Raw genomic sequence first — 15,722 nt, forward strand, 5'->3', positions numbered from 1 at the left:
TAGTCTTGAGTTGGTTACTCAAAATGTGAGCTCGTTTCCTTATCAATAAATGCAAATAAAACCACAGCTTACTGGATTGCTTTGAAGATTAAATGCAGTAGTATATGTTCTTCCCGAACTGTGAAGTGGATAAAATAAGCAAATAACCACTGTCATTATTATTTCATTGTGCTCAAGGCTTTATACCAGGCACCAGACTCTGATGTTTGAAGAATTTATATAATTCCAGAAGTAAAACATACAAATTGAATTTAAGTGGTATCCAATAAATGAGACCATTTGTGTATTAAACACTGTGCTAGTATTGGGATGCACAAGTGAATATATTACCTCAGGGAGTTTGCACTGAAGAATTAGTGTAAACCACGAGTGCAACTTGTATTGTAATAACATAAAAAATGCAGATGTAAAAGACTAAAGAAGGGATCTGAGTGTTAGAGAGTTTATTAGGAAAATCTTGGCAAGGGTGGGAAGATAAAGCAAGGGTTAGTTTAGAAGTCCTAGTTCAGTTATAGCTCCAGGACTGCCTAGGGATTTGTGTCAATCCCATTACTTTCTCAAGTAGGTTGTATTTTTTTTTAAACCATTGCCTTTTGAAAGTCTGCTTTGAAATGTACTTATTTTCCCTCTACACATTTTAAACATTTCATTTTAGGAGATTTCTAAAATTGTTTCCAGATGACCTAATTTTACATTAGACACCTTCGTGATCAAAACGGTAATAGCATACAGAAACACATTCTATTCCTTGACCATCTGAGCGACAGGGCGAAGAGGAACCTGAACAGAGAATCATTTGTTTTCTATTTTAACAGTGTGTAGTTTTGTTGTTGTTGTTTGGTTGTTTTGTAGTGTTTCTTGCTTCCAATCCAAACAATATCTATTTCATTATTCCAAAATGACTTGTTCTTCCTAACACATTTTCTGTTCATTATGTCCTGATTATCCCACTGTCAATTTTCACTTTTCCCTGTTTTCAAATTCTGACAAAGCTTTCTGTAATACACTGTTTGAATTCAATTCATCTACTCTGTTTAATGTTTTGGGATGTTTTAAGGGCTTTTTGCCGAATATCCTCTCCACATACCCTACATAGTATAGCCAAGCCAATAGCCCTCAAAGTGCCTTTAAAATAAATCGGGCTATTTCCTTATTTTAAAACTCTACATCTGAACCCTTTGCTGTAATCTGATTTACTAGCCTTCCATAAAGTGGGACCCTGTCATTCTTTGTCTGTTCCCAGGAGTGTGGGAGGATGAAAGGGAGAGAAGAAGCTGGGAGCAGTGGCTCATGTCTGTAATCCCAACGCTTTGGGAGGCCGAGGCGGGTGAATCTGGAGGTCAAGAGATCAAGATCATCTTGGCTTACATGGTGAAACCCATCTCTACTAAAAATACAAAAATTATTTGGACATGGCGGTGCACACCTGTAGTCCTAGCCAGTCGGGAGGCTGAGGCAGCAGAATCGTTTGAACCTGGGAGGCAGAGGTTGCACTGAGCCGAGATTCCGCCACAGCACTCCAGCACCTGGTGACAGAGCGAGACATCTTCAAAAAAAAAAAAAAAAAAAAAGGGAAAGAAGAGAGGTGAGGAACAGGGAATACTGAGGTGGCACTTACTCATTTCTCAGCAGAATTCTGCTCTAATCCTCTGCTAATCCTGGCTTAACTTTAATATCTATTTTTAAATTTTAAGACAGTCTTTTCATATATATTTTGGACAGAGATCAGGTTGAATGACTATCACAAAGTGGGTGCTCAATAAATGTTTGTCAAATAAATCAATGAATGCGTAGGGCTAGGATTAATATGGGTCAAATTGGGCCAGGTGTTGTGGCTCACGCCTGTAATCCCAGCACTTTGGGAGGCCAAGGAGGGTGGGTGAAACCCTGTCTCTACTAAAAACACCAAAAGAAAAAAAAAATTAAGCCAGGTGTGGCAGTGCATGCCTGTAATCCCAGCTACTTGGGAGGCTGAGGCAGGATAATTGCTTGAACCGGGAATGTGGTGGTTGCATGAGTGAAGATTGTGCCATTGCATTCCAGCCTGGGCGACAAGAACAAAACTCTGTCTCAAAAAAAACCAAAAGGTAAAATTATAAGGTCTTTTTCTTCTTACCCGTATCTCTCAGATCCCTCTTTTCCTCTATGACCTTCTTTCTCTTGTAATCTAAGTACTCCTAATACTCTCTGCACCAATGTGTGTGTGTGTTGGTAGGGGTGGGGAGGATATGTGTACTTTAAAAATTAATTGGTGAAAAAAATTCCAGCTTAAGCTTATTTGTTTTTGTAATATTTGCAGGAAACACTTTGCATTTGATTAAGATGTTAGGAATCTGGCATATTCAACAATGGTGTGTTAATTCTGTACATATGTTCAATTTTCTTGCTTTTCATTTAGGTGTCAATATACAGCAAATAGGCATTAAACAATTCAAACCATTTGGCTTTATCAGGTCAAATATCGTTATGGTAAGTAAATTTGACCAAGGTGGATTCGTTCTAAAAAGTCTAAGCTTGTAAAAAATAGACATGATTAAATGGACTGGGGTGAGGGTAGGCAGAACTAGATTGGTGGCATGTGTGTGTGGAGGCTTTCTTAGTATATATAGTAATAAAAATCATGTTCTAAATTTTATTGCTCAAGGCAGATGTTTGTCCTTGGAGAATTCACTGTGTGCTTTTAGAATTCTATGCTGAAGTTAATTGGTACAAACTAAGAGTTAGGAAGGACACTTATGGCTTCGAATTAAATAATTTGTTTTATCAAGAACTTCCAATTAGTATTTAATTGGAAACAAGTTAAGCCTGCTTGAGATATTATTCTTGTTTGGATTTTTGTTGCTTGGGGTTATAGTACTGATGACCCCTTATTTTCCAACTACTAAAAATTATTGGTTTTGGTTTGGAAAGAATTCAGATATGTTGGAATAATTTTGCCTTAAAATTAAGAAACTGAGAAACAATAGACTCCACTTAATTTTTACTCATATGTTTATTTTGTGTGTTTGGCTTCATTCAATCCCCAGGGTCAAGAGTTAACAATGGGTACACACTTATTTGTCACCCAGGGCATATGATTAGATTTAGTCAATTTTGGGAAAGGAACATTAGAAGTGTGAACATTTAGACCACTAGTTGTTGATGGTTAAAGATTTGTCACCCTTTCCCTTGCTCCTCTGCACAATCAATGCCTATGATATGCATATTTAATTTATTGGCACAGTAAAGAAGACTGTGTGATAGAAGAATCATAGGACTCAAAGTCTCTTTCAAAAGCCCTTCAAATTTTGGTAACTACCAGAATAAACATATCTCTCCTACCCCCTAAATGCCCCGCTGCACCGCACCTCTGCCATGGGAATCAATGTCAGCTTGCAGCCCTGGTATTCTTAAAGGAAATTTATGAGGAAAAATATGAGTCAGGAATACCTAAGACAAAGAAGTTAATTTACAATTACGCTAAGCCAAGTAACTTTATCTTCTGTAATTGGTAACTTTTGAAGCATTAGGGAATTCAACTGCATAGGTACACTATATTGTTACTTCTGAGTTTAGGTTTGGGAGAATCTAGAGTTAACAAGCAGATGCCTATCAGGGCATCTTCCTAGATATATATATTCACTATATATGAATATGTTTTATATATATATTCATCTTCCTTTGTATATACATATTTTTAAATTGTTCCTAAGACTAATTACTTTTTATAAATTTTAGTAGTTTACTGAAGTATTGGAATTACTCAAGGGTCTAGAAATAGAAATACCATTTGACCCAGCAATCCCATTACTGGATATATACCCAAAGGATAATAAGTCATCCCAATATAAAGACACACACATGGATGTTTATTGTGGCACTGTCCACAGTAGCAAAGACTTGGAACCAACCCAAATGCCCATTAATGACAGATTGGATAAAGAAAAGGTGGCATATATGCACTATAGAATACTATACAGCCATAAACAAAGATGAGTTCATGTCCTTTGCAGGGACATGGATCAAACTAGAAACCATCATTCTCAGCAAACTGACACAAGAACAGAAAACCAAACACTGCATGTTCTCACTCCTAAGTGGGTGTTGAACAATGAGAACACATGGACACAGGGAGGGGAACATCACACACTGGGACCTGGGAGGGTGGCTTGGGGTGGAACAGCAGATGGTGGGGGGATTGGAGAGGGATAGCATTAGGAGAAATACCTAATGTAGATGACAGGGTGGTGGATGCAGCAAAGCACTACCATGGCATGTGTATACCTATGTAACAAACCTGCACGATCTGCACATGTACCCCAGAAATTAAAGCATAATTTAAAAAAATAATAAGTGGGAGCTAAACATTGAATACACATGGACATGAAGATGTGAACAATAATAGACACTGGGGACTGCTTGAGGTGGGAGGGTGGGAGAGGGAGTGTGCGTGGAAAAACTACCTATCAGGTACTATGCTCACTACCTGGGTTACAGGGTCAGTGGTATACTAAAGCTTAGCATCATGCAGTTTACCCATGTAACAAACCTGCACATGTACCCTCTGCACCTAAAATAAATAACAGAAAGTATAGACCTACTATGCAAAATTTGCACAGCCTAAAATACAGTAAGAACTGGGTTATTTTTAAGCCTAATAAAAAAAAAAAAACCAGAATTTCTCCTTTTAATGCCCTGGTTTAAGAGTAACCTATCAACATACAACAACAACCACAGAAAACACAAACTGATCTCAAGGCAGAATTTTACAGTTCTCCCAGTTTTAAGACTCATAATTTTTAATGGAGATAATATTAGATGTGATCAATTGGCTCTTCATTTAGATTATTGGTCTAAATCCTAGCTCTGTTAGAACAAAGTTGTAAAATCTTGGACAAGAAACTTCTTCGTCCCTTGGTTTTCTTATCTGAATAGGAGAATGAGCTGTACCTTCATCATAGGTAGATTATGTGTGGCTAAAATCAGTTGATCCACGCCAAACACCCAGAACAGTACCTGATAAATTCTAACGTGTTTATTATTTTTATTAGGACTAAATTATGAAGAATTATCATTTCTGATTATATTGAAGCCACAGCTAAATAAACAGAATCAAGGAAGGATAGAGTTCTCATTCTTTTAAAAAGGATTTAGATGCATATTTGAAGATATTGCTAAATGTATAAAGGGATTTGTACCAAGGATAAATGCTAACTGCATCATTATTTCTTTCCGGGGAAAAGCAATGACAAAAGTCTTAAACCACAGCATAAGGGCATTTGAGAAAATACAAGGAAAAATATACCAATGAGAATTATGAATAATTCTAAATGAGGTTATGAAATCTCTTCTAAGGAAGACCCTTGCCTCTCTGGGATGCTTCAGGCAGGTCAATCTTAGACAGCGTCTGAAGTGGTTGGGTGGATTTTGGTGCTCTCCATTCTCCTGTGTTTCCAGCTATTCTTCCCATGGGCTTCCAATTCCTCTCTGTAACATCACCCTACGCCACCTGTGACTTTCCCAGTTAATACAAATTTTCATCACCCCTCCTTGTCTTTACGTCAACTTTCTGTGTATTTGATAGTTTTTACTCAAATTATTTTTTCAATAACAGAAAATGGATTTCTGACTCTGTTATCTAATATATAGTCTTTTGTTGACAAATTCTTCTAGTTTTCATACATAAGAAATTTTATGCATAAACATCAAGTACATCAATATGAATATATAATTTTGTATTTTATTTTTCCCACTATTGTTTTATATATCCTTTCTACATTTATCTTAGATGTAGAATCATAATCAAATTGCTGCTTAAATCTTGTTGAACAATTTTTCTATTATGGACAATTTGAACTGTTTTTATATTTTCATTTAAACTGCTGTTATAACTGTGTGTTAATTAAAACAATTTTCAAATTATTTACTTAGACTAAATTCCAAAATTTGAATTATTATGTCAAAGACTTAAACATTTCTATTTATCAGGATACGCATGAGCATGCACGTGCACACACAGACATACACACACAGCCAGGTGTCCTCAAAATAATAAACACATTTTTCTATTAGCATTAAATGTGTGTTACATATTTGGCTCAGAAAACTCTTCTTATCCTAATTCCTGAGGCTTTAGGAAACAAAAAAATTGACTAAACGAACTCAAGTTGATGGGTAAATGGCAGATGCACTTTTCCTTTCTCATTTGAGAAAGAATTTCTAAGCAGTATGTGTGTGCATGTGTGTGCACAACCATCTGAATATTTGGGACAAGTGAACTTCTTCTGTTATTTAGATTGCTCTGTATAGCACAATGCCAAATTTCCTTACTTAGGGAGGTCAGTTTAAGCAGAGTGTAGGTTATATTGATGGAGGGAAGGCAATAGGCATTACTCCAAGCATTATATTATAATTTAATGAGAAATAGATTGGTTTCACAGTTGATTTGTTAGTTCTGCAAACATTATGTATAAGACATTGAGTCAGGTGCTGTGGGAAGCTACACACTCAGCCCTCAGTGCCATTCCAGTCAAATACAGAAGATACACATGACTACAAATTAATGAAATACTAACTAGGAAGTGATGTCTCATCCAAAAACCATGGGAATTAAGTAAAAAAAGAGATTACTTTGATGAAGTGAGGATTTAGTTTAAACCAAAATATTCAACATAGGTAATATCCAGAGGAAAAGAAACCTACCTTCATTCCCATTTTGAGGCCATGAGAGTCATTTTCAAACTAAATTACCTAAGCTTTTCTGCCTTTATAAGAGGCATTGACACATGAAAATATTTGGGAAATCTTATGAAATTCCAACATCTGTGTGGAAAACAAATACACCGTAATTTACTGAAGGCATTTATTTATCAAGGCATAGTCTCTTTTGGGGAAAAAGGGAAGTTGAGATTAATGGAAGAACTATCATGAATTTTAAAATTCGTGAGTTGGCGTTTGATCTTTAGCATGACACTGAGATTAATTCAGTATATTGTATGTATTTGCAACTGAATTAATCAAATATACTGAAATTGATATAAAGAAGACAGAAATTGACTTTGACATACTGTTTGATAGTTGCCATTAATTAAGTGCCCAAGAAGTTCAACAAAATACACAGGAAGAAATAAAACAAAGGGAAAAATCCAAAATTGGCACTTTATTTAATTCTTTCTTTTAGAACTGTCCCTAATTAACCTTCCACAGCTTCTGTAGAATCCTTAGTGTAGCAGATTATTTAAAAATAGAAATAAAATTTGACTTCTTTAGAATTATCACCTTATTCTAATTCACATTCTAGAAATAAATTTGGTCACTTTCCCCAAGTTAAGGCTAAATTTTACTGCTCTCTTCTAAACAGGCAATCAGCATTTTGAGATTCTCTTAGGTTGAAGGGCTCATAGCCTGAAGTCAATTCTGCATTTTAATATTCACAGCACAAAGGCAGGAAAGTGAAAAGCATTCTTCTGCATATACATTGAATACTTGTAGGTGGAGACTGAGGAAATCCAAGATGCCACAAAACTCACGGTGGTAATCAGTTCAGAGTGTAAGTGATGGGAGTCAAACTTTATATACTTAAGGCTAAAGCAGTATTTACCCACCTATGCATCAAGCCCAGATTGAAAAATCCAAGTCTCAGCCGAGCTCAGGATACACAGGCCCTCAGGAACATCTAAAACCGGGATTTATAGTGGCCAGGTTCTCCTCTAGATTTTTAGATTATAGTGGCCAGGTTCTCCTCTAGATTTTTAGATTATAGTGGCCAGGTTCTCCTCTAGATTTTTCTTCATTTAGCCACCTGCCCACCCGCCCGCCTGCCCACCTGCCTCCCTCTCTCCTGCTCTCCCTCTCTTTCTTTCTTGCTTTCTTGACTGAGTCTGGCTCTATTGCCCAGGCTGGAGTGCAGTGGCACAATCTTTGCTCACTGCAACCTCTGCCTCCTGGGTTCAAGCTATTCTCCTGGCTCAGCTACCTGAGTAGCTGGGATTATAGGCACCCACCACCATGCCTGGCTAATTTTTGTATTTTTAGTAGAAATGGGGTTTCACCATGTTGGTCTTCTGGTCTCGAATTCCTGACCTCAAATGATCCACTGGACTCAGCCTCCCAAAGTGCTGGGATTACAGGTGAGTGACTGCACTGACCGCGCCCCGCCCCCCAACAACCCCCAGCTTCTTTCTTTCTGACTGAAAAATGTGGTTGCCACGTAGGTGACAACAGAAGACCACTAGCGGCTCCAGGATTTTATTTTGTAACACCTTGTCATCCAAGGAGGATGGGTTTCAACAATCCATTCCTCAATTTAAGAAATCCAGAAAAAAGTTGTTGGTCTAGCTTAGGTCAGATGTGAATACTTTAACATAGACTGAGAATATAATGGAGTACTTTTTGTCAGTTTAAACAGCAGTCTTGAAACACATTGAATATATTTTTAACCTTGTTTCCCATGATAACTTATGAGATGAGATTTATATAATATTCATTTGATAGATGATATATTTGAGACATAAAGAGTTAGGTAACTTGCCCCTTCAACGGCTAGCTAGTCAATTTCAGAGCCAGGACTTTGATCCAGGATTTAATTCCCGATCCAGCTTTTTCCAGAATTCTGCTATCCTCCACTGTCTATATCTGTGATTAACCTTGTCTGGGCCATGTGTGCTCTAACTCATAGCCAGGTGGTGTAGCTGCGAAGGACATGTCAACTCTGAGAAGTCAATGGGAAAACATTCTAGAAAAAAGGACAGTTTTACAGATGTGCTCCACATTCGTACTATCACCCACAGCAAGTGCTGATTGCCCTGACTAGTACAGGACACATCCACAGGTCACTTTGCTCATATTCAATGGTGTTCCACGTGTCTTAGGAATCTATGCTGCATCTCCATGCCTGCAATCCAGGGTTGCAAATTCACTTAAGGTTTACTTAATTTTTATACTAGTTTATTCATTTTATTTGTCAGATCTAGAGATGCATTTGTTTCTTGAGATAATTTCGAGATTATTCAGAGTATGGTATTCTTTTCCTTCCAATTAGATGGATTAATCTTTCTCATTAGAATATATACAGATAACGAATAAACAAATACATTAACATAATATATGTTCCACTCAAGACCTTTACAAATGTTGGATGAAAATTATGCTTCTTATTTTAAAATTAAAGTACATTCTTTCTTCAACATTCAAAGGGGATTGGTTTCAGTACCTCCTGCAGATACCAAAATCTGAGAATGTTCAAGTCCCTGACATAAAATGGTGTAGTATTTGTATATAACCTACGCATATCCTCCCTTGTACATTAAATCATCTCTGGATTACTTATAATACCGAATAAAATGTAAGTGTTATGTAAAGAGTTGTTATACTGCATTGTTTGGGAAGTAATAACAAGAAAAAAGGCAACATAAACACCTTTTTTGTGAATTTTTTGATCTGTAGTTTGTGGAATCCAGGGAAGCAGAATTCATCTATATGGAGGGCCAACTTTACTAAAAAATTTAAGAAAAAATTTTTTCTTTAAAAAAAATCAGCTGTAGTTTAATTTGAGCATAATAGACTGAATAAGAGAAGCCTAAACTATTTCCTATTTCTCTTTGGTACTGTAAAGTTTTGTCAACATAATTCTTTGGAAAGTTATAGTGAAACCTGGAAAAATGTGGAATGGTTAACTTCAAAAGTGATTTTTTTTGGCTCACTGAACAATCTTTTTTGCTAAGGATTTTAAAATTTTTGTCACAGAGTGTCTGCTATACAGTTTCTTACTTTCTTCCGTTTTCTCCCTTCTCTGTTACTTTTAGGGATAAAGCACACCAAATAATTGTTTGCTCTCTGTCATGTTAAGTGTTAAATGATGAGCCATTCCTGATACCCATGCACGACTGCTTTACTGTTCACTGTGACAGCTGTCCAACTTATCCTGTAAGTCAGTCTCTGTCTCACTTATCATTTTTGTCATTCTCCTTCAATTTTCAAAGAGCCTTAGAATCATGATGGTCTAGAAGTTTGATATGATGTCAGATTTTTTTGTATTTTTATTTCCCCCTCTGCTCCCATGATTAATATCCTAGATAATGGGTTGGTAAGAATCCAGTGCTTTAAACATGGATTCTCTGCTTACATTTTACCCACAGACACATACTAGTATATCCAGTCAGTGATTTCCAAGCTGATAGCTAATGTAATGTGCCTCTAGAACTGTGTCTCTGCTTTTGTTTCTGAAAAAGGCAAGGCATGTCAAATTTATAACATGCAAGATTTGCCTTCCAATCTGTGGAAACTTTTTCACAGGTATAATGGTATCCTGGGATTTTTGTTGTTGTTGTTGCCCTGGTCAAACAGAAAAATAAATAAGGTGACTTGTTATATAAGGCAAGGATTCTTTATCTTTCTTGAATCATGCACTCTTTTGGCAGTTTGATGGACCTATAGTCTTCTTCTTAGCATATTTTAAAAAGCGTGTTTAGTATAAGATTCAGAAATAGTTCTAAGAAGTATTGTAATTTCAATGTAGTGGTGAAAACAAGTGATATTTTGCTATATATACAACATGTAAAATATCTATGATTTTTATTGGTATCAATGTCACAGATAGTGCTATTTCTATAGCAGTTGATTGATTATATTCATAATTGAAGGAAAGTTAGAGATTAAGAAAAACAAAACGTAATATATTTTCCATCATCGACCCATTGAATGCTATTCATAGATCCCTTAGATGGAATTAAGATGAACAGTTTGGATAGAGTGGAGAACCACTTATATAAAATGTAGGTGACTTAATGTATTGATTCTCTTCTAAGTATTTGCATTTTTTAAAAGATCTTCAGGAGCAGAGAAATGGTTTACAAAAAATAATAAATCAATAATAATAAAATATCAGGTACTATATAGTCTTCTATTATGAGGATGCTTTGCATGCATCTGCTTTGCTATAACAATGATATATGTTTTAATGAACATGACAGACTTGAATAGGCATGAATGCTGTTTCTATCACAGGTGTTATATTCATAGGCTATAGTCATATTGCATAATATTGCTAATTTCAAAAACTTCCTGGAGAAGAATTCTTTCTCTATTTCTTAGTAGCCAGAATCCTAATCTTTTGAGTCTCTTTTGAGACATATGATAAATCATTGTCTTTTTTTTTTGGATTTGGCAATGGTTTCTTTTTTTTTTTAACTAGACTTTAGGGTCTGGGGTACATGTGCAGATCATGCAGCATTGTTGCATAGGTAGACACATGGCAATGTGATTTGCTGCCTCCATCTCCCCATCACCTACATCTGGCATTTCTTTGCATGTTAACCCTCCCACACCTCCCCACCACCCTGCTGTCCCTCCCCCTGCCCCCCAACAAACCCCAGTATGTGATGCTCCCCTCCCTGTGTCCCTGTGTTCTCATTGTTCAACACCCACCTATGAGTGAGAACATGCTGTGTTTGATTTTCTGTTCTTGTGTCAGTTTGATGGTTTCCAGATTCATCCAGTCTCTACAAAGGACACAAACTCATCGTTTTTTTTATGGCCACATTTTCCTTGTCCAGTCTATCGTCAATGGGCATTTGGGTTGGTTCCAGGTCTTTGCTATTGTAAACAGTGCTGCTATGAACATACATGTGCATGTGTCTTTAAAATAGAATGATTTATAATCCTTTGGGTGTACACTCAGTAATGGGATTGCTGGGTCAAATGGAATTTCTATTTCTAGTTCCTTAAGCAAGTGTCAGACTATCTTCCACAATGGTTGAACTAATTTACACTTTCACCAACAGTGTAAAAGTGTTCCTATTTCATCACATCCTTTCCAGCATCTGTTGTCTCCAGATTTTTTAATGATTGCCATTTAAACTGGCGTGAGGTGGTATCTTATTGTGGTTTTGATTTACATTTCTCTAATAATCAGTGACGATGAGTATTTTTTCATATGTTTGTTGGCCTCACATATGTCTTCTTTTGTAAAGTGTCTGTTTATATCCTTCACCCACTTTTGGATGGGTTTGTTTGCTTTTTTCTTGTAAATCTGTTTTATTTCTTTGTAAATTCTGGATATTAGCCCTTTGTTGGATCGGTAGATTACAAAAATTTTTTCCCATTCTGTTGCTTGCTGGTTCACTCTAATGATTACTTCTTTTTCTGTACAGAAGCTCTGGAGTTTAATTAGGTCCCATTTGTCTATTTTAGCTTTTGTTGCCAATGCTTTTGGTGTTTTAGTCATGAATTCCTTGCTTATGCCTATGTCCTGAATGGTTTTGCCTAGGTTTTCTTCTAGGGTATTTATGGTATTCAGTCTTATGTTTAAGTCTTTAATTCATCTGGAGTTAATTTTAGTGTCAGGTGCCAGGAAGGGGTCCAGTTTCTGCTTTCTGCACACTGCTAGCCAGTTTTCTCAACATCATTTATTAAACAGGAAATCCTTTCCCCATTGCTTGTCTTTGTGAGGTTTGTCAAAGATCAGATGGTTGTAGATGTGTGGTGTTGCTTCTGAGACCTCTGTTCTGTTCCTTCAGTCTATATCTATGTTTGGTGCCAGTACCATGCTGCTTTTATTACTGTAGCTTTGTAGTATAGTTTAAAATCAGGTAGCATGATGCCTCCGGCTTTGTTCTTTTTGTTTAGGATTGTCTTGGCTGTGTGGGCTTTCTTTAGGTTCCATATGAAGTTTAAGGTGGTTTTCTTCCAGTTCTGTGAAGAAGGTCATTGGTAGCTTGATGGGGATAGCATTGAATCTATAAATTACTTTGGGCAGTATGGCTATTTTCATGATATTGACTCTTCCTAACCATGAACATGGAATCTTTCTCCATCTCTTTTTGTCTTCTCTTATTTCCTTGAGCAGTGGTTTGTAGTTCTCCTTGAAGAGGTCCTTGACATCCTTTGTTAGTTGTATTCCTAGGTATTTTATTTTCTTTGTAGCAATTGTTAATGGGAGTTTGCTCATGATTTGGCTCTCTGTTAGTCTGTTGTTGGTATATAGAAATGCTTGTTATTTCTGCACATTGATTTTGTATCCTGAGACTTTGTTGAAGTTGCTTATCAGTTTAGAGATTTTGGGCTGAGATGATAGGGTCTTCTAAATATACAATCATGTCGTCTGCAAATAGAGACAATTTGACTTTCTGTTTTCTTAACTGAATACCCTTTATTTTCTTCCTTGCCTGATTCCTCTGGCTAGAACTTCCAATACTATATTGAATAGGAATGGTGAAAGAGGGCATCGTTGTCTAGTGCCAGATTTCAGAGGGAATTCTTCCAGTTTTTGCCCATTCAGTATGATATTGGCTGTAGGTTTGTCATAAATAGCTTTTATTATTTTGAGATATGTTCCTTCGATACCTAGTTTGTTGAGAGTTTTTAGCATGAAGCGCTGTTGAATTTTGTTGAATGCCTTCTCTGTATCTGCTGAGATAATCACGTGTTTTTTGTCTTTGGTTCTGTTAATGTGATGGATTATGTTTATAGACTTGCATATGTTGAACCAGCCTTGCACACCCGGGATGAAGCCTACTTGACCGTGATGGATAAGTTTTTTGATGTGCTGTTGCAATTGGTTTGCCAGTATTTTATTGAAGATTTTTGCATCTATGTTCATCATGGAGATTGGCCTGAAGTTTTCTTTTCTTGTTGAGTCTATGCTGGGTTTTGGCATCAGGATGATGTTGGTCTCATAAATTGATTTGGGAAGGATTCCCTCTTTTTGTATTGTTTGGAATAGAAGGAATGTTACCAGCTCCTCTTTGTACATCTGGTAGAATTCAGCTGTGAACCTGTCTGGATCTGAACTTTTTTTGGTTGCTAGGCTATTAATTGCTACCTCAACTTCAGCCTTTGTTACTGGTCTGTTCAAGGTTTCAACTTCTTCCTGGTTTAGGCTTGGGAGGGTGCAGTTGTCCGGGAATTCATCCATTTCTTCCAGGTTTACTGGTTTATGTGCATAGGGGTTTTTGTAGTAATCTCTGATTTTAGTTTGTATTTCTGTGGAGTCATTGGTGATATCCTGTTTATCATTTTTTATTGCATCTATTTGATTCTTCTCCCTTTTCTTTTTTGTTAATCTGGCTAGTGGTCTATTTTGTTGATCTTTTAAAACAAACTGCTCCTGGATTTATTGATTTTTTGAAGGGTTTTTTTTTGTGTCTCTATCTCCTTCAGTTCTGCTCTGATCTTAGTTATTTCTTGTCTTGTGCTAACTTTTGAGTTTTTTGTCTTCTTCTTCTAGCTCTTTCAATTTTGATGATAGGGTGTTGATTTTAGATCTTTCCTTGCTTCTCATGTGGGCATTTATTGCTACAAATTTCCCTCTAGACACTGCTTTAAATGTGTCCCAGAGATTCTGGTACATTGTATCTTCGTTCTCACGGGTTTCAAAGAACATCTTCATTTCTGCTTTCAATTCATTGTTTATCCAGTTGACATTCAGGAGCCAGTTCAGTTTCCATGAATTGGTGTAGTTCTGAGTTAGTTTCTGAATTCTGAGTTCTAATTTGATTCCACTGTGGTCTGAGAGACTGTTTGTTATGATTTCCGTTCTTTTGCATTTGCTGAGGAGTGATTTACTTCCAATTATGTGGTCAATTTTAGAGTAGTTGCCATGTGAATCTGAGAAGAATATATATTCTGTGGATTTGGGTTGGAGATTTCTGTAGATGTCTATTATGTCTGCTTCGTTCAGATCTGAGCTCAAGTCCTGGATATCCTTGTTAATGTTCTGTCTTGTTGATCTAATATTGACAGTGGAGTGTTAAAGTCTCCCACTATTATTGTGTGGGAGTCTGTGTCTCTTTGTAGGTCATTAAGAACTTGCAGCTGGCCAGGCATGGTGGCTCAAGCCTGTAATCCCAGCACTTTGGGAGGCCGAGACGGGTGGATCACAAGGTCAAGAGATCGAGACTATCCTGGTCAACATGGTGAAACCCCGTCTCTACTCAAAATACAAAAAATTAGCTGGGCATGGTGGCGCGTGCCTGTAATCCCAGCTACTCAGGAGGCTGAGGCAGGAGAATTGCCTGAATCCAGGAGGCGGAGGTTGCAGTGAGCCGAGATCACGCCATTGCACTCCAGCCTGGGTAACAAGAGTGAAACTCCATCTCAAAAAAAAAAAAAAAAAAAGAACTTGCAGCTGAGTGCTCCTGTATTAGGTGCATATAAATTTAGTATCGTTAGTTCTTCTTGATGCATTGTTCCTTTTACCGTTATGTAATCCCCTTCTTTGTCTCTTTTGATCTTTGTTGGTTTAAAGTCCATTTTAACAGAGACTAGGATTGCGACTCCTGCTTTTTTTTTGCTCTCTATTTGCTTGATAAATCTTCCTCCATACCTTTATTTTTAGCCTATGTGTGTCCTTGTACATGAGGTGGGTTTTCTGAATACAGCACACCAATGGTTTTTGGCTTTTTATCCAATTTGCTAATAATCTGTGTCTTTTGATTGGGGCATTTAACCCATTTACATTTAAGGTTAATATTATTGCATGTGAATTTGATCCTGCAATTTTGATGCTAGCTGGTTGTTTTGTCCGTCAGTTGATACAGTTTCTTCATTGTGTCGATGCTCTTTGTCATTTGGTACATTTTTGGAGTGGCTGGTACTGGTTGTTCCTTTCTATGTTTAGTGCTTCTTTCAGGAACTCTTATAAGGCAGGTCTGCTGGTCACAAAATCTCTCAGCAATTGCTTGTTCATAATGGATTTTATTTCTCCTTCATTTATGAAGCTTAGTTTGGCTGGATATGAAATTCTA

The 15,722-nt window shown here is 36.8% G+C and overlaps 1 protein-coding gene across 34 annotated transcripts in view; it reads left to right on the plus strand.

Moving 5' to 3' along the window:
* Nucleotides 1-15,722, plus strand: part of MLIP (muscular LMNA interacting protein) — a 283,089-nt gene that overhangs the window by 57,556 nt on the left and 209,811 nt on the right. For 14 of the 34 annotated variants that reach the window (XR_013534304.1, XM_078369389.1, XM_078369391.1 and 11 more), the window contains exon 2: nucleotides 9,783-9,903. The exons of the other annotated variants lie outside the window; for them this stretch is intronic. Coding sequence is in view for 13 of the 14 variants with exons in the window: in XM_078369389.1 (XP_078225515.1) it covers nucleotides 9,856-9,903 (48 nt within the window). In the remaining variant the exon portion in view is untranslated. The remainder of the gene's footprint in view (nucleotides 1-9,782; nucleotides 9,904-15,722) is intronic. 34 annotated transcript variants of the gene reach the window in all.

The sequence above is a fragment of the Callithrix jacchus genome, chromosome 4 (assembly GCF_049354715.1).
Source record: "Callithrix jacchus isolate 240 chromosome 4, calJac240_pri, whole genome shotgun sequence".
NCBI classification, from domain to species: domain Eukaryota; kingdom Metazoa; phylum Chordata; class Mammalia; order Primates; family Cebidae; genus Callithrix; species Callithrix jacchus.